At 33.7% G+C, this 19,120-nt stretch overlaps 2 protein-coding genes across 4 annotated transcripts; one reads left to right on the top strand and one right to left on the bottom strand.

The window, feature by feature from the left end:
- Positions 1-6,440: 6,440 nt before the first annotated feature.
- LOC125070899 (exosome complex component RRP46) lies at positions 6,441-9,495 on the bottom strand. 2 transcript variants are annotated; one of them, XM_047680906.1, is made up of 5 exons: positions 9,295-9,495; positions 9,082-9,208; positions 8,337-8,454; positions 7,302-7,500; positions 6,441-6,934 (listed from the first exon to the last, which is right to left on the bottom strand). In XM_047680906.1, the coding sequence occupies exons 1-5, from the start codon at positions 9,389-9,391 to the stop codon at positions 6,810-6,812; spliced, it is 666 nt and encodes a 221-aa protein (XP_047536862.1). In that variant the 5' UTR covers positions 9,392-9,495; the 3' UTR covers positions 6,441-6,809. The 2 variants fall into 2 exon arrangements, with proteins under 2 accessions (XP_047536862.1, XP_047536863.1); XM_047680907.1 differs by having other exon boundaries at positions 6,442-6,934; positions 8,346-8,454.
- A 394-nt stretch (positions 9,496-9,889) lies between these two features.
- On the top strand, positions 9,890-18,836 carry LOC125070890 (ribosome quality control complex subunit NEMF homolog). Of its 2 annotated transcripts, XM_047680896.1 has the most exons (19): positions 9,890-10,004; positions 10,076-10,155; positions 10,415-10,586; positions 10,675-10,877; positions 11,521-11,657; positions 11,854-12,029; positions 12,351-12,545; positions 13,094-13,276; positions 13,802-14,025; positions 14,109-14,304; positions 14,455-14,633; positions 15,105-15,276; positions 15,415-15,541; positions 15,781-16,046; positions 16,675-16,744; positions 16,917-17,119; positions 17,375-17,524; positions 17,922-18,049; positions 18,588-18,836. In XM_047680896.1, the coding sequence occupies exons 2-19, from the start codon at positions 10,100-10,102 to the stop codon at positions 18,784-18,786; spliced, it is 3,036 nt and encodes a 1,011-aa protein (XP_047536852.1). In that variant the 5' UTR covers positions 9,890-10,004; positions 10,076-10,099; the 3' UTR covers positions 18,787-18,836. The 2 variants fall into 2 exon arrangements, with proteins under 2 accessions (XP_047536852.1, XP_047536851.1); XM_047680895.1 differs by having other exon boundaries at positions 9,890-10,155.
- The last annotated feature ends 284 nt before the right edge of the window (positions 18,837-19,120 follow it).

Genomic DNA, 19,120 nt, shown 5'->3' with positions numbered 1-19,120 from the left:
GTACTTTACTAAAATTATCTGTAATTAGATTGGTGGAAAAGAGTAACTACTGAGTTTCTTGCCGGTCCTTCTCGATAGAATCTACTTTCCGAACCGGTGGTAGCTTTACATTAAATTCTACACTTCTTTCTACTTTTGGATCATGTAAAGTATCATCAAATATCATACATATCAGGAGAAACATGCAAACGTACGGACGAGGCCTCTTCAAATTTCATATATCAAATCGATACATTGACATTTCGTCATCAAACAGTTGCAAACAATACAGACGTACAAAACAATATAGAATAGATACTTTTTAATTGAAAATATTCTAAAAGGTCGCATTTTAAACTACGCTCTCCGTCCATCGGCTCATTTATTAATGAAGTAAATAAGTTATCACGCCATCAAAGGTTGTTGCTCACAAGGTGAGCGTATTTGAAAGGCGCAAATAGTTCCCGGCGACGTTTTAATTGGCGGTAAAATGGTCGCCTAAGTCTTGTTCAATTATTTCGTATCACTAACAGATCTCGCTCGGATTTAGCCGAAATATTTAAATTGAACGTTTTAGTATTTCGAAAAATTATATGGAAAGTTTTAATTTAATTTTATATAGATTCAAATTTCATTGTTTGCTACTGTCGCGTTCAAAAATAGTGTGATTAAAAAGTTATTGAGCTATATATATTTTTTAAAGTTAATATTTTATCTATATATTCTTATAATCTATATGTTCTATATTTAAAGCTGAAGAGTTTGTGTGGACGAATGCGATCATCTCAGGGACTACTAGTCCGAATTGAGTAAGGGCCGTAGATAGTCCGTTTAGTGAAGAAGTTTAATACGCTATAAAACTCCACTCTACGACGGTAAGGAGGAAAGTAGTAAACATAAACTATTACCAATATAGAATAGGTACCTACTTTACGAAACAGACAGTATAATCCAAATTAAACGCGATTGAAATCACGAAGCCTGCCGGTAATAATATAAAAGAAAATATATGTTTTATGTATGTATATATATTTATTTTTTATGAAATTAACAGAGATTATTGCTGATTGTAGTAGAACCTTCGTTTAAAAGAGCTTTCTCCTTTTAATTAATAGCGAGGTGGAATATATAAAATGCAGACCAAACCACTAGATATAGCAAGTATAAACCTAGGCACCACATTACCTTAATGTAATTCATTAAACAAAAACTTTCACGGAATACTGTGAAACATTCATTTAAATATCGCATGCCCTAACCATTTGAATCAAAGCGGTTGATTCTTACAGACAATACAGAAAACCGGTAAATAGAGCAAAAATGACGCTCGTCGTGGAATCGCCATCAGCGGCGACATTTAAATGTGCGGCGGCGCTTTTACGTCCGCCATTTGCATCCGAGATCGCGTCGATCGGCCATCTTGTTCTTTTTTTCCGCCAATGCGTTGCTACTTAAAGTACTGAGTACACTTGGGTGGGAACTATAATACTACTTCAAACACATTTTTATACAAACAAAGATGTATTGAACATAACATAAAATACTTGTCAAAATAATCCGTGTAGTCAATAATAATTCATGATTCGAATAATATAAAACTGAATATTCCTGTTTTAGAAAAGCAAAAGAAAACATTTACACGTTAAAACTCACATTTTATAAAAAAAATCGATGCTAAGAAGAATCATTAAAGCGGCAAAATCGTCCTTTCGTTTAATGAGGTTTGCTAACGTAACTTTAAACGTAATTTTCCATATATCTTTTTAGCATGTCTTCCTTTCTAATGAAGATAGCGTGATTATAATTCATCTCGTGTTCGGCGGTGTATATATTATGTATCCGCACGTACTGATTCTGCGTGTTGGTATAAGTTCGGAACATACTCCCAGAGGCGAGCTATGGAATATAAACATATATAACTACATACTTTAATAAAAACTTACTTTTTTAGGACATAAAAGCTAAAATCATAAATAGTATCGATGATGTTATATCATAAGAAAAACAATTCGAAGTCAAGTTTAAGTGCGAACAGAAACCTAGATGTACCGAGTGTGCCATTATCCTTACACGAAAACAATTTATAATACTTTCTGCCGCATCTTTTATATTCGGGAGCGGCTTCACAAAGGACGTCGTTCAATTATTCAGAGTACTATTCCTGTTTTGAACTAACTCCTTTCACAATAAGACATCTAATTAAACCTTTTATTTAAGTGTGTGTATCGAACATATTCCACTGATCGATTCTAAAAGTGCATTTTTTTTGTATTTAATTTTTTATTTATTTTAATTTTTATTCACGTTATTTCGAACCTAGCGTTATGGAATTGTTAAAAAAAAATTGGAGTAGATTTACATACGACTCGCGCAGGTTTCCTCGCGACATTTTCCTTCACCGGCGATCATGAACTGAATAACAAACAAAAATTAAATACATGAAAATTTTGTGGTAATTTGCTGAGTTGGAACCCGCAATCATCGGTTAAGATTCACGTGTTCTAACAACTAGGTATTTCGTCTCAACTAAAGATGTATTCATCAAGAACTGTTTGTGATGCGCAACATAGCCGAGCTGTTATCAAATCGCATTGAATATGTATATCTAAGGCTTGTTTATCTTTCTCTTTCCGTCATTTTATTAAGCTATATAGACCTCTGGCGTTAATTCAAATACATATATTATTGATATTATCATTAACAATATATAAACATTACTTATACATAAAGTACCGTGAAGTTAAATCGTTATAGAAAAATAATTAATAAATGTTACTTTCTAAGATCGTATTCAAACCTACAGACTTTCTTGGTTTATAATATAAATTAAAATAAATTAAATATTCTATAGAAGGTGGGTTACCAGGGTGGCGGCGAAAATGACGATACGTTATATTAGAAAACACTTGTAATGCTCATTACAACGGTTAAAATACGAATGCCCGATATATTTAAACTGGCGGTATTTATACAAAAATATCTTGACCTAATTTAATACTAAATTCGCAAACTTAAAAGATAATATTAAACATTGTTTATCTTAATTATTCTAATGATTATTTACGGACAAATATTATTTAATAATACAGGATTATGTAACATTAAAAATTAAAGATTAATATATTACACCGGAAATTGATAAGCAGCAGATAACCTAGCCAGATTAGTAAAATGAGATTCTAGTAGCTTAATCCTTACATTATACATAATAAAACAAAATTATTATAGCATTGATTAATCGACATAATTTGAGAAAATATAAATAACAATAAGCACTATTTATTAATTGCGCCGGAAGCTGAAGGCGCCATTAATAAATAGAATAATATATAATAAAATGTTCCAAGTATAAACAAATATGAATCAACTATTTATTTGATTATGAAATTACTAATTAAATTGTTGAACAAAAGTTTTAATCTATACTTATAAATAATCATCAAGATGTACCCGAACTAGCCGTATATGTAGGACCGGAAGTATTAATTGATAACAATTCCTATCAAGATTTTTACTCAGTATAGTCATAATAATGTCGCACACTAAACGTCTTAAATATAGAATATCCAATAACGGCACCCGGAAATGTATGCGACACAAACTTTATAGTCTGTATCATTTTATGAGCGAAGATCGAATTTACGCTCGTCAAACTATTCTAGAATCACTGCACTAAGGTACGTAATTATATTCTTTAATTTACACCGTACGTCAAGTATATTCTTACATTGAAATACAAATTTAGGTACATGACGATTCAATAAGAACCTTAATAAAGAAAAGATCGAAATTATTAAAATATAAATAGAAGTTAAAAATATAGGTAATATATAGTATTTGGTTTAAAAGCTACCTAACTCCTTAATTTACTCCGGTTTTCGGTATCATTCACATTTCGAAACGACTATTGAGAACAATCCAGAACTATGCATGTTATTAGGCGCAATTTATACCAACATAGCCAGCACATCTTCCTCAGACACCCCCCTTAAAGTTGTCATTACCAAATATCCTTTCTTCAATAATTTCAGCTTCCTAACCTTATTAAAACAAATGTTAACAACATTTGAAATGTATTTGGAATATTACAATAATTCAATGAATACACCATGATAAAAAGCGATGAAGTTATTATTTATTGATTGTATATTTTATACACACGCAAAACTTTCTGCGCAATATTAAACTGTGACGTGAATCTCACAGATTTGTTAATTTTAAGCACAAATAAATTATTCGAAATTAGATAAAAATGTCTCAATATTTAGAATAGCTAAACATCCTTCGCAGGGGTTACTTTAAGACATCTAGGTACAGTACAGGTTGTTATTATGTAACTCCTCTTCTTACCCCAATACCAGCCTAAGCGGTCCATCTCAAAGACTATTCAAGTATTAAGGACATATAATATAGTGCTGATGCATGAGTGATAACATTGGTACACGCTCTATTGACTCACTCTTGCAATGCGATGGAAGGCAAAACAACACGACAGGTAAGTAACATTTCAGGCGTAGACCAACGGCTTTACGTGCTTTCCGTTAAAAATGTTGAATAATTATAAATAAATAAACACATAAATTTTTATTCACAAGTAATAACGAAACTGCATAACAGATTACAATTAAAATTTAATGAACAATAACAATCGTAATTGTGTTATTATTGTGCACGTATAAGTATAGACAATGATATAAATAAACAATAAAAAAAAAACATTTAATATTTAGTACTATATTGTAGTAGTACATACAAGTCAATGATATAAGTTTTATTTTTCTTTTTCTGGTGTTTAAGTTCGCTGAGCGCAAAATATTCTGCCAATGTCACGTATAACTTAACCATAGACAATCGAAGGGATAAATCTTATATTTACATATGTATTCCATGCGATTTGCTATATTGAACACATGGATTCTTGAATAATATATATTTTATTTTTTAATAATACAATACTGTTCCGTTTATTACGTAATATGTTCTTCTTAATTGAAATTCCAAAGTTTCGATATCAATTTCGCAGACTCTAAACGCAACTTTTTTAAAAATGACACAGAATATAACTGCTTGTTTAAAATCGCAACCAATGACATCGTGTAATTTCAAGTTGTTTATTATTCATTATTCCAACTGTGATTGCGATATAACTATACTATGATTGCATAAATAAAAAACAAAACAAAAGCTTAAAAATCGAGCTCGTCTGATAGGTACCATCCACTTCCACGTGGGGACCACATAGGCGTGTAGGCGCTAAGCATTAGCAGCCCGTAAACGTCCCACTGCTGGGATAAAGGCCTCCTCTCCCTTTGGGGAGAAGGTTTGGAGCATATTCCACCACGCTGCTCCAATGCGGGTTGGCGGAATACACATGTGCAGAATTTCGTTGAAATTAGACACATGCAGGTTTCCTCACGATGTTTTCCTTCACCGCCGAGCACGAGATGAATTATAAACACAAATTAAGCACATGAAATTTCAGTGGTGCCTGCCTGGGTTTGAACCCGAAATCATCGGTTAAGATGCACGCGTTCTAACCACTGGGCCATCTCGGCTCTTCGGAGGCGCTAAACGGCAGAGTATTAGGCAGCGAGAGGTGCTGGATAGAGGTGGACTATTTCTGTAAAAGTGTCGTGTCGCAGAAGGAATCCGCGGAGCGGAAGAGTGAGGAGAGTATCTCCAATGACCCAACCCGTATGAGGCCTCGAGGTTATGTGCAAACCTGTAAGCATCGCTAGGAGCTCTGAACCATGAACCTCCTAGCTAGGAGGCTCGCATAGATCACGGTAGCATGTGCAAGCGACTCCGCAAGGAAAAAATGTATTGTTACTATGCACATCACTCGTCGTCGTCGAGCCGAGATGGCCCAGTGGTTAGAACGCGTGCATCTTAACCGATGATTTCGGGTTCAAACCCAGGCAGGCACCACTGAAATTTCATGTGCTTAATTTGTGTTTATAATTCATCTCGTGCTCGGCGGTGAAGGAAAACATCGTGAGGAAACCTGCATGTGTCTAATTTCAACAAAATTCAGCCACATGTGTATTCCGCCAACCCGCATTGGAGCAGCGTGGTGGAATATGCTCCAAACCTTCTCCTCAAAGGGAGAGGAGGCCTTTATCCCAGCAGTGGGACATTTATGGGCTGCTTATGTGTATGTGTGTACATCACTCGTCACGACCAACTGACAGACGTCAGAAACGCATTCTCTCACATCGAACTTTATATAGGTCTATTGAGTCACGGGAGGCGCCTCTCATATTAAAATTATTAATTTTGAATTGCAACAAAACATTTTTTTGCCGTCTTTACTCATTGTCGTCTCACGCACACCAACACATCTAGGAATAATTGAACGTGAAGCAGCACGCGGTCATGAGTGAACAGATCCATAGCAAGTTATATAACTGCTACAAAATGTCAAATAAAAGATTGTTTTTGTTAAAATAATTATATTAACTTATTATAATTATTACAATGCGGAACACAACAGTGCAACCTGTTTCTTAAACTTTTCATTAACTATTTACATACCAACACTTTAATTTTCTTTATTTAACTTACAATAATTTTTCATTTTAATTTTATGTAAAAATATTTTAAAAAAATGTAAGTTTGGAATTTATACAATAAAGTTATAACAGATAATATATCTGTCATAAGCTAGCTCAGCGACTTGCCGCCGACAACCGAATAAATTGTCATTAGAAATGTCTATGTACCAAGAGGATTTACATATTTAAAAATATTGACACTGAACATTATATTCTATTGAACGCACGCTTTTAGTTCATCCGTGTCCATTCACGTGACTTGTCAAAAATTGTCTGTCAAATAACATCCGAATATTGTTTAACGATGTCTCTGTAGAAGTCGAAAACGACATCGCTCGCGAGGCGACATCTAGCGAGCGCTTCCTCGTACGTATTCTCGCTGAAACTACCCTCCGTGAAACCTGTCAACAATATCGTTTAACGTTACATAACAATCCAAAACAAAATATTATGATGGCGACTTGAAAGTGCTTGAACTTATTGGAAATTATATTTTGAATTTGAATAATTAAAATGTATAATGTTGATGATGATAACATCGAACCTTAGATTATTTATATATAGATACACTGTTAAAGCTGAAAACACGACGAAATAAATAGTGGCCAACTCTTGGGCGATAAGTTCACGCACACTTATATAATATAATGAAATTTCGCGAGTATCAAGGCTACCCTTGATACTTTCACTCACACTTAGAGAATAAAGTTGGCCCCTTTGGTTTACGTATAAATAATCTAAGTTTCGAACAAATCTATACCAACTTACCGGTAACGAGATTTCTCTCTCGGCTATCGAACACGAAGTACAACAGCGCTGTCGCACTCTGCACTTGTGTGTAACTGGGCTCCAGCACTAAATTCCCTTCCTCGCTGACGGCGCAGCACACAGCCGCCACCATGTGCCGCATAGCGATACCAGAGTTGAGCAAAGCCAGGCACGCACAATTTATTGTGCATGTGAGCAGCTGCAATAAAACATGAATTCTCTAATCTATTAAGGAAATTTATGAATCGGGCGAATACAAAAGTTATGGCAACTGTTAATGGGACACTTAATGCTAAATTATTATATATAATATAATAGTTGAACGGAGACTGAGTGACGTGCCCGGAGAAGTGTCGTTACCGGACAGACGACGTGGCAGGAGAAAATATATATCACGCGGGCGCCGAGGCGGCCATCTTCAGTTGACATAAGATATAGAATTGAATAGTCGGTTGCATGTTATATAAGTTCCTTAATGTTTATGTCGTTTTCTAGAATATCATTATAACTATATTAACTAATAAGTACTTGCGTATAATTTTTTCAATATTTTGGTGAATGGAAGATTATAATAAATTAATTTTGCAAAAGTTTTAACTGGCGATAATTATTAATCGCAAAAAAAAAAAGAAACAAACTAACAATTATTTGCTTCTGTTCAAAACTTCTTACAATCTACTTATTATCGAAACTGCTAGTACTTCCAGCATATCAATCTTTACTTTTTTCTTCTTGTTTTCTATAATATAATATTCTTTAATTCTATAATATGAAAATTCAAACATACTTGTAAAAGCCTTCTTAAATAAAGTATAGTTTAAATTGATAAAGATGTTTATGAGAATTAGAGAATAGAAAACGCACCAGTAATTGTAAAACCTATACACTAATATATCAGACAGTTGTATCTCTTAAAAATGGGCACTGACCCAAATGACCAAAAGGTCAGCAGTATGAGCTTTTATAATTTAATAAATATATACACTTAAACCAAACTTGACAATATTTTTTCTTAAATTAGTTGCTGTTAATTACTTTACTTACTCCTCCGAAATCTTCAAGTTCTTGTATTGTAAGAGATATCCCAGTGCGAGGATACAGGCATCCCAATATGGCTGTTTCACAGGTCTGTCTTATGATGTTTTCTTTAAATCTGTAATATTAAAAAACATTTCAAATTAATTTTAATTTACATAATTTAATTAAATTTTATTTTGGGTTTATGATAAAATCAGATCAATTCATAATATGTTATATTATTTGCTTCGTGACTTTGGGTTAGGGCACAGATTATTTATTCCGATAATGTCATGTGGTATGGAGACGAGGTAAGAGATTGATGACGGTGCCTATGAAATACTGGTATATATTTTCAATATTATTAATATTAACTCTTCTGCTTTGTTATAGACCAAAGAAGATTAATAATGACTTATATTATAACACTCTCACTTGTAATGAGTCTGTATAACTAATTACACAATTAATTAATGTTTTGTTTGATACACGAAAATTATATATAAAATAAGTATTTGAGTATGAGTAAATGATTATAATATATTGAAGTAACTAAGTTATTATATACAGGAATTTCATTTATGCAGATACAAGGGTGAAATCATGAATTTTTCATGCATGCAGTTGATTAAAAATTATTATATGTTTCGTTTCTGTATGAAATTATTTAATAAAAAAAACCTAAATATGTTGATATTTATATCAATAATATAATACAGTATATAATAGTAGTTACTAGTTAGTTTCAACCATATCAACATACCTGTCAGCTACCGAGGGCTTCCCGCCTTTAGTACAGAACAACACTTCAAGTGTAGCTTTTTCTATGCTTTGACTGGTCGACTTGATATCTAGAGGACCATTTACACTTACTAAAACGACTGTTTCGCCTGTAATTGGTATAATATTATAATTGGTTAATAAAAAGGTAAAGTTTCACAATTGTAAAATTGATAAAAATATAAACGATGTGTACCCTGTGCTAAGATAGCTGATCCGTCTGATTTACTGAGATAATTAAGTTCACATTTCATGGGTCTCAGTTTAAAGTTATTTTCGTCTTCATTTTCCATTTTTAATTGAATGATCTGTGTTTATTTATTGCAAATATACTTTACACGGTTAACCACTATTTGTAACCTAAAAATTTTGTAAACAAACATCGAGACCCAGAGAGTCAAGACTTTCTAATATAGTGTATTATCTATGGTCAAGACTAGAGTTTGATTCAATGTTGCTATTATCATTTATAAATTTAAATTATAATATTAAAAACAATTATTATGAATACGGCAATCATGTTTTCAGCACTTTGAAGCTGAACTGAAACCTGACTGACTTATTAAACTATTACTTATTAATTTTTCAATAAACTTTTCCATATGGAATGAGTCATAATAACAACTGATTCATCAGAATTTCAATTAATTAGGTAAATTTAATTTTAAGCAAGTTTTCTTTATCGTAATTTGATTATCTCTTTGATTATCTTATTTGATAATGATAACTAGTGGGCAACAAAAAAACTGTATTGTCATGTTTTTGACATATGTCAAAACTCTGAATACGTCTCTCAAAATTTGCTAGCAAAGAATTCAAAGAAAATACAAACTTGCTACGGAAGACAACTATTAACGAAAGACAATTCAGTTCCAGAGTCAGCAACTATTAACTGACGAATGAACTGTATTTTTCTATAATAAATATTTTATAGTTACAAGTTATCAAATTAGTTTTACATTTAATTAAACTTGTAGGTGCTATAATCGAATTCTATCAAAATGAAAACACGATTTAATACATACGACATCGTGTGCATGGTGGCCGAATTACAAAGGTATAATAAGTATAATATATTTTCTATTTTTATTTATACCAATTTTATTTATATAAATAATAATACAACATTAAATTATTAATAATTGTTCTTATTATTGCGCAATAGTTGTAACCCTTTTATCTAAATTCATGATTAATGATATGCAAAAATTGTAAAAAATATTAATTCTTTAATTAATAACCCTATTCTATTTAAATGACTATTTTTAACCTAATAATAAGTATCTTAAGAGTACAGTAAACATTTAAATTTTCAGGCTGATTGGAATGAGAGTAAATCAAGTGTATGATATAGACAACAAAACATATGTAATTCGGCTGCAGAGATCAGAAGAGAAATCGGTTTTACTATTGGAGTCGGCCAACAGATTCCATACTACACAATTTGAGTGGCCAAAAAATGTAGCTCCATCAGGATTTACTATGAAGGTTTGTTATAAATAACATCTTCAATAATCTTAGAGAGATCACAGATACTTTTAACAGTATATAAATAATGATTAATTTTTAATTTCAGCTCCGTAAACATTTAAAGAACAAGCGTCTCGAAAAACTAACACAGCTCGGTATAGACAGAATAGTAGACCTGCAGTTTGGTAGTGGTGAGGCAGCGTACCACGTTATATTGGAGCTGTATGACCGAGGAAACATTGTACTGACAGACTTTGAGTGGACAATCTTAAATGTTCTAAGACCACATGTTGAGGGTGATAAAGTAAGGTGAGCCAAACATTTTCAGTAAGCTTATTTCTTAATATAGAGAATTTGGATGTGTTTATCTTTTCCAAGAATTTTATGTGGATTCAGTACATTATTACATTATAATTAATTATAATGTCTTTGTTTTCAAAATATTTGAAAACAATAATATGGATATTATTATTTGTACATAATAGTCTGAGTAGGCCTCACACACTCATCACAAAAGAACTATAAATGTAGTATGTATGTAGTATGCATAATATTTTAAATAATTAGAATATCCAAATAGTATAAATTAACAATAAATTATTAGAAGTATTTAAAACGGGATATTTCCAAGTTTTTTATTTATTCGAGACTGGTGAACAAGGCATTCGTAAATAATGTCGAAATATCGAGCTCCACCAAATAAAAATTACGAACTTGAAGTGATAAAAATAACCATGTTAATTAAAAGTCTAACAATAAATTATTTCACTAAAATTAGCATAAGTAAGAAAAATTCGAGATTATAAATAACATTCTCAATATAATTATTCCATATGATGGCAGAGAAGGGTTAAAATTTTTTGGATAAAAGATCATTCACATCTGTTCAGCTGTTCTGTACATCCATGCACCCAATCTTTGGTATTCATAATAGTGAGATCATTATTTGTAGGTTTGCCGTAAAAGAAAAATACCCACTAGACAGAGCAAAAACAAGCTATGAAGCTCCAAATGCTGATGCTCTAAAAGAAATATTTGGAAAGAGTAAACCTGGAGATAACATTAAAAAGATTTTAAATCCAAATCTGGGTAAGTAAATTAAAAAACAAAAACAAATTTGCAGTAATTTTGTTTTTAAATGCTTAATCTGTGGATATTCAATAAAAATTTGGACAAAAGCAAAGCTTATCATATTTTAAATAACTAATCTTGATTTTGGCAATGGTGAAGAGTTTGAACACAATTTTTCATACTAATTGACTAACATTATTATATAAATCAACAGAATATGGTGCAGCTGTAATAGACCATGTTTTGCTGGAGAATGGCTTGGCAGGTAACATGAAGGTGTCTCAGGACCCTACTAAAGGATTCTACATGGAGCGAGATTTGGATAAGCTTGTAACAGCTCTGAAACAAGCTGAAATGATGATTGAAAATGGCAAAAACCAAATAGCGAAGGTAAACATTGGTGCTTGTACTTAGTAGCAGCGTTTTCTAAAGATTAAAATCTGGTTAAAACCAGAATCGATAATCCCATATCAAAGTTTCCTATTAAGTGTTTTATATTATATATTATTAAAAACATATCTTACTATGTACAAGTTTTTAGTCTCATTTCTAAGTCTTAAAGTGTCATTAAGAAACATGAAAAATAATATTTGTCCTAAAAATGATCCCTGAGGAACACCAACAGTATAAATAACAATGGATAATAATTAATAGGTATAATTTGTTAACTTACTCCATATTAATATATTTTTCTCTCATTCTATACACCAGGGCTACATAATCCAGAAGAGAGAGGAGCGTCCAAACCCTGAAGGAGGAGGTCCGACCTATCTACTCACTAACCAAGATTTCCATCCTATGTTGTTTGCACAAACTAGAAATCAGCCTCACACGGAATACGAAACATTTGACAGAGCTGTGGATGAGTTTTATTCAGCACTGGAAGGGCAGAAGATTGACCTTAAGGTAAGATGTCCTAGGAATGGCAAAGATACATTATGTACAGACACACGTCAAGTTCTTATTCAAATCTATGCTGATATAGAAACACATTACATACATTAGCAGCCTGTAAATTTCCCACTGCTGGGCTATAGCCTCCTCTCCCTTTGAGGAGAAGGTTTGGAGCATATTCCACCACGCTGCTCCAATGCGGGTTGGCAGAATTTCGTTGAAATTAGATACATGTAGGTTTCCTCACGACGTTTTCCTTAACCGCCGAGCACGAGATGAATTATAAACACAAATTAAGCACATGAAAATTCAGTGGTGCCTGCCTGGGTTTGAACCCGAAATCATCGGTTAAGATGCACTCGTTCTAACACTGGGCCATCTCGGCTCTAGAAACACACCATGCAATAATACTAGCAATACTTTTACACAAATTGTAGCTATTGTAGTAGTGCTTGAATTCATTACAAAAAGTTACATTGCTTATTTATATAATGTATTTAAAAAAACTAATGATTTCTATGTTAATTCATATCTTAAATAATAATGCATATTGCACGCAGACTGTTCATGTAGAACGTGAAGCGATGAAGAAACTCCAGAACGTCCGCAAAGATCACGACAAACGTATAACTGAACTAGAACGCCTCCAGCTAGAAGATAGGAAAGCCGCTGAAATGATATCCAGAAATGAGCCTCTTATAGAACAGGCGAGGTTAGCCATCCAAGCGGCTATTGCTAATCAGGTAAGCTATATACGCCCCCTGTATGCATTAGAATTAAAGAAGAACTCAATACTGTTATGTGAAATTAACTTAAAGTTGCTGTTTAGATTAATGTTTGGACACTAAATCGTAGATTATATATATGTTCCATAAATTAACCACAATGATAATAATGATTATGTCCCCTTTTGATCCGATTTCGGTAATGCACAGAAGAAGTATTTGCATAAACAAAGGTGCATTTTTTTATTACTTCACTCTCTTAATTCGATGAGATGGCAATCTGACTCGAGTGAAGGGACTTCAGACGAAGAAGCAAAAACTGTACCTGCTTTTTGAAATATGACTGTTAACATTACCAACTTTAAAATTTCGCGATGCTACTTAGAATTTATCGACAAAAGTCTCAGAGACTTTTTACTGATCCAAAATAGGACTTGATTTCAGGCTAATGACTACTATGTCATAGATATGAATGCAAGTCTCCTTACCATAGAAGAAATTTAATATTTTGGTTGATTTACTTAAATTGATTTCAATTTCCAGATGTCCTGGGATGACATAACGCTTCTAGTTAAAACGGCTCAAGACAACAACGATCCAGTAGCCTCGTCCATCAAGCAACTCAAATTGAACACCAACCACATCACACTCCTGCTCCAGGATCCCTATGACGATGGGAACAGCGAGGATGATGAATGTGAAGAAAGACTTAAACCTATGCTCGTTGATATCGATCTGTCGTTGACGGCATTTGCTAATGCTAGAAGGTGATTTTTTAGATTGTTATCAATATTTCATCGGATTCCCGTAGTATTCTTTCACCGCTCACATGAATATTTTCATTTATCAGGTATTACGACCAAAAACGAACAGCCGCGAAGAAACAACAGAAGACGCTCGAATCAGCAGATAAAGCGCTTAAAAGTGCCGAAAGGAAAACGAAACAAACTTTGAAAGAAGCGCACACAATCAGCAACATCAGCAAAGCTAGGAAAACTTATTGGTTCGAAAAGTTCTACTGGTTCATCTCGTCCGATAATTATCTCGTAAGATCATGTTCTTGAACTGATTCTGTAACATTTAGACTTCTCGTTCTAGTTCATTTGGTGGTGGGACTTTGTGTAAGTGGTGGTGACACTTACCATTAGCCCGCCCGCCTACCATACCTCATAAAAAAACTCCGAATGCGTGCGCAGGTGATCGCGGGCCGCGACCAGCAGCAGAACGAGCTGCTGGTGAAGCGCTACATGCGCGCGTCGGACGCGTACGTGCACGCCGACGTGTCGGGCGCCGCCTCCGTGCTCGTCAAGTGCCGCGGGGCGCCGCCCTCGCCCAAGGCGCTGTGCGAGGCGGGGCAGGCCGCCGTCGCCTACAGGTGCCCGACACTTGCTTAATATGCAAGAATTAATTTGTTCAAGTCATATCATTTGAAGTAGCGAGCCAGAAACCATTTTTTTTTTATTTGAAATATAAAGTATAGTAACAATTTGAAACAAATTATTTGTTATTAATCAATAAAGATAACTGTAGACAAACAATATCACACAAATCCTTAATGTAGAAAGTAAAGTCATATGTAAGTACCAAAAATAGAAAATGACCTAAAATGTATCCCTATGAAACACCCAACATTAGTAAAGACATTTTTCCATTATTAGAAAATTGTTGGATTTTGTTTCCTAGCTGTGAAAAAATGAGTTTTATTTAGGATTATATAAATTGTAGTATTAAACTTATATTTATATTAATCTTGTATTAAGAGGTTTCGTGTTGTACACCATCAAAAGCCTTAGACAAATCTCAGGATTCTGTTCAGCGGATACAATGATTACTTTCTGCTCTGTAGCGTGGCTTGGGAGGCGAAGGTGCTGACTCGCGCGTGGTGGGTTTTCGGACACCAAGTGTCCAAGTCCGCGCCAACGGGCGAGTACCTCACCACGGGCTCCTTCATGATCCGCGGCAAGAAGAACTACCTGCTACCTGAACTGTTACAGTTCGGTTTCAGTTTCATGTTTCGGGTGAGTGCAATATATAGAATAACAGCGATATTTATGTAACGAAATATGTCAGTTCATGTCAGTTTCAAAGATTGTTTAGGAAGAGAGTCCGTCTTATATAATAAATATATGTATTTAAATAACTTATGTAACTAACAGTTGGAAGACAGCTGCATAGAACGTCATCGAGACGACAGGAAGTCGTTGGCTCCAGATGACTCCGCTTCTGATGTCACTTCCACGCAGGACACCGAGGAGGAACAAGAGATCGTAGTGTCTGATGATGGTATGTGTTTGATTAAATTGTTATTCTTAAATAATTTTGTAAGACGCAATAAAATGCGCGTGCGTTTCTTAAATTATACATCTTTTTTTAAATGTTATATCTTCCTTATATCTCATGTGAAGAAATATTACCACTTAATTCTTATCTACTGTAACTTGAACAGCCGCCAACAAAGATTCACTTTGAAAACATATAATAATTTGCAATTGAAATATTATTATAATATATTGCCCTTATAGATGAAACATCGGACAAAGAAGAATCGAAGAAAGAATCTTTAGATACAATAAAAGAAGAAGTAACGAACGTTAAAACAGAGAAACCTTCCGACAAAAACGATAGAAAAGAAAAGAAAAGCCCGGAAACTTCACCGGCGAAAGTTAACAAGGAAACTGTTTCAGAAGAATCTGAGATACAGGATAACAATGAAGAAGATAGAAATGATCAAGAGAGTGGTTCGGATAGCGACAGTTCAGAAGCTGGAGTATTTGATACTCATATTAAGGTTTGTAAACATATTAAATATTTTAGTGTTATAGTATTATTTACTACCATTATACATGAGCTTTATAATAATTTATGTCTATGTGACTGTTCCAACGATTTTGGGACAATAGTCCATTCCAACCACAAGAAAAAATAACGTTTTGGTTGATATCGTAAATAATATCTATGATAATAATTATAAATTCGCAAAATATGGCGTTTTGAATGTCTGCGCAGTCGTTATCAAAACCTTAAAAGTAAATTTTAAGTGGATGTAAGTATTGAACTGGAATGATGTATTATATCTGTATTTATTTTAAACAAAAACTGTCTGTAGATTGGAATAGGGTAAAGCTTAAAAAGCTGCAGATGTTAGCTTAAAATCCCGGGTCCATAAACAAATATAGGTTTATTCGTTCGATAAATTGTCAGTAGCAACTCAGAGTTTGGAAGTACTCTGGTACATCAGTGTTTATACTCGAGTTTTGCGCCTGAAGTCTTTCCAGTCGTACAAGATTTGTACTGTTTAAGATATTTTTATGAGACATTATAAAAAAATCATTTTACAGTATAGTTAAGTAGTTGTAGGGTAGTTTTAGAAGTACAGCTAAAATTATTCAGTGCTTTAAATGCGTAACAAATTTCAGGTCGACCACGGCACTGGTGAAGTTTTCATCGCGTCTAAATCTCGGACAATGTCTGAAATGTCAGATAAAAGTAAGTGACAGGTTTTTAATTAACACATCTAAATACCAATATTCATAAAAATATTCAAGAAATAACATACCTAAACATTCACATCGCATCATAACTAAAACGTATTATGAGCTACACGAGGAGAACAGCAACACAGCAGCCGTAATATAAATTAAATGGCAACACTTTATAGGTGACGATTCCAAACTTCTATCGTTCCCGTCTTTACCGAAGAAAGGTGGGAAAAAAACGCAGAAGGAGCAAAAGCAGCAGGAAATTAAGAAAGAAGAGAAACAAGGTCCCAAACGCGGCCAGAAGAGCAAGTTGAAGAAGATAAAAGAGAAGTACAAGAACCAGGACGATGAAGATCGAGCGCTTATGATGGAACTTTTGAAGGTGCGATTGATTTTATACTAAAAGAAAATGTTACTGGCATTGGCGATTGAAGTAAATAGTCTTGTAAACGAAGTATGAATACGGAATTCTATTTATTTATTTATTTATCTGAAGAGTGTCAACTGTACGTTCTGAATAGTATAGAAAATATCACAAATATTTTTTTTTTATATTTTCATCTCTCAAACTGAATTGGATTTTGCCATTAAAACTTAAAACTTCGTATGATATTGATGTTATATGTCAAATTTTCAGCCGGATAAAAGCGCGAAAGATTCGAAGAAAGCTCAGAAACAAATAACCAAGGGTGGAAAAAGCAAGGCTGCATCGAGGTTGCCGAAGATCCCGCAACCCGTGCCGGTCCTGCTGGAGGCGGAGTCCGACGGGGAGGAACCAGAGCCCGAGGTTCATAATTATCAACATCTTGCTATTATTTTCCATTATGACTACGATTCCAAAACATGTCTATACTAACGTTTTAAGCAATCTAAAAATTTTGATTGTGATACTGCCTGGAAATATAAACATGCATTAAGTAAATTACAATCAAAGCAATTGAAAGAAGACACAGACAATATGTCTATAGAGCTCAGATAACTTAACTTATTATCTATGAATACTGAAACTGTTTTGAATTTAGAAATACTTATTTAATTAAAGCGCAATGATTTTTCTCAAAATAGATCATTCACTAGTGTTACTATTAAAAACCCTCAAGTACATAAATATAATCTTCACTATCCTCGTCACATGTTCTGACCGGAATTGTCAAGAGTTGTCCTTAAAGTGCATGTCGCCACAGCTGGAGCAGTCCGCTCCCGACGCCGACATCGAGATGTTATGCCAGCTGACCGGCTGTCCGCTGCCGGAGGACGAGTTGCTGTTCGCCGTGCCGGTCGTGGCGCCCTACTCCTCCTTGCATAACTACAAGTGAGTTGTGAAGCTACAAATCTTCGATATTAATAATTTTGTCTCTTTCTGGTTGCTGGTCGTCAAAATCAACTCATAAAAAAACCCATGATATGACTTTCAAATGTCCATATATGTATCGTATTATAATGGAATTATTTTATATTATCATGATTATATGATAAAAACTGAAGGAAAAGGTTTGAGTATTTCACCGCTCTGCTGGTTGCGCTGTGGGTTGAGCGATATAGAAAAAGTCTAAATCTTTATTAAATATAGAAGCATAACACTTACTTATTGACTGGCAACAATAAATCTGATTCGGAAAGAAACACCTGACCCTGGATGAACCGGCCAAAAAACCTTAGCGGTCTTATAATATCCTCTAACATAAAATGCCTTTTAATGTTTTTTTTTTATAAATGCCTATCGCATATTTACATCTGACATAATACTTTCCTCAAGACCTTTTTTTAAAGAAAAACCAAAGCTGCTTTTTTGGATTATGCAAGATATCTAAGAATTATGTCAGATATATAAATGAGCATATCTTTCTTAGGTTCAAAGTGAAACTGACGCCGGGTAGCAATAAGCGCGGCAAAGCGGCTAAAACGGCTGTACAAGTTTTCCTCCGCGACAAGAACAGTTCGCCGCGCGAGCGAGACCTCCTGAAAGCCGTCAAGGAGGAGAACGTCGCGAGGAACTTCCCGGGGAAAGTTAAACTCTCGGCGCCACAGTTGCACAAACATAAGAAATAATAGTTTTAGATATGGCAACAAAATAAAAATAATGTTCCTTTTAATATCAATTTATCATTTTATTTTTTTATTTGTATCCTTTATACTTTTCTATTTACTTAGATTTTATATATAATCATAAAACATACCTGTTTAATAATTTTACGAAATAAATCCTATGTTTAACGGATAAAAAATGCATTAGTTTAAGATGAGCAAAGTTTTTATTATTTATGTAACAAAACTCAATAACGAGCATGCTTACAAGTCTTATATTCGAGAAGATTTACTTACTTTTTTTTTAATATTTAAACTTGTGATTTTAGTATTCGCCTTTCAAATTCTAATAACGAAC

Source organism: Vanessa atalanta, chromosome 18 (genome assembly GCF_905147765.1).
Source record: "Vanessa atalanta chromosome 18, ilVanAtal1.2, whole genome shotgun sequence".
Lineage (NCBI taxonomy): Eukaryota > Metazoa > Arthropoda > Insecta > Lepidoptera > Nymphalidae > Vanessa > Vanessa atalanta.
The sequence above is the reverse complement of the archived record's forward strand: the minus strand, read 5'-3'. Positions and strand labels throughout refer to the sequence as shown.

Coding starts and splice junctions, on each gene's coding strand:
- LOC125070890 (XM_047680896.1), top strand. CDS start 10,100: ATGAAAACACGATTTAATACATACGACATCGTGTGCATGGTGGCCGAA. Junction 14,305..14,454: donor TCTCGTCCGATAATTATCTC/GTAAGATCATGT, acceptor ATGCGTGCGCAG/GTGATCGCGGGCCGCGACCA. Junction 17,120..17,374: donor TTATGATGGAACTTTTGAAG/GTGCGATTGATT, acceptor TCAAATTTTCAG/CCGGATAAAAGCGCGAAAGA.
- LOC125070899 (XM_047680906.1), bottom strand. CDS start 9,391: ATGGAAAATGAAGACGAAAATAACTTTAAACTGAGACCCATGAAATGT. Junction 9,209..9,294: donor ATCAGCTATCTTAGCACAGG/GTACACATCGTT, acceptor TACCAATTACAG/GCGAAACAGTCGTTTTAGTA. Junction 6,935..7,301: donor AGAGAGAAATCTCGTTACCG/GTAAGTTGGTAT, acceptor TATTGTTGACAG/GTTTCACGGAGGGTAGTTTC.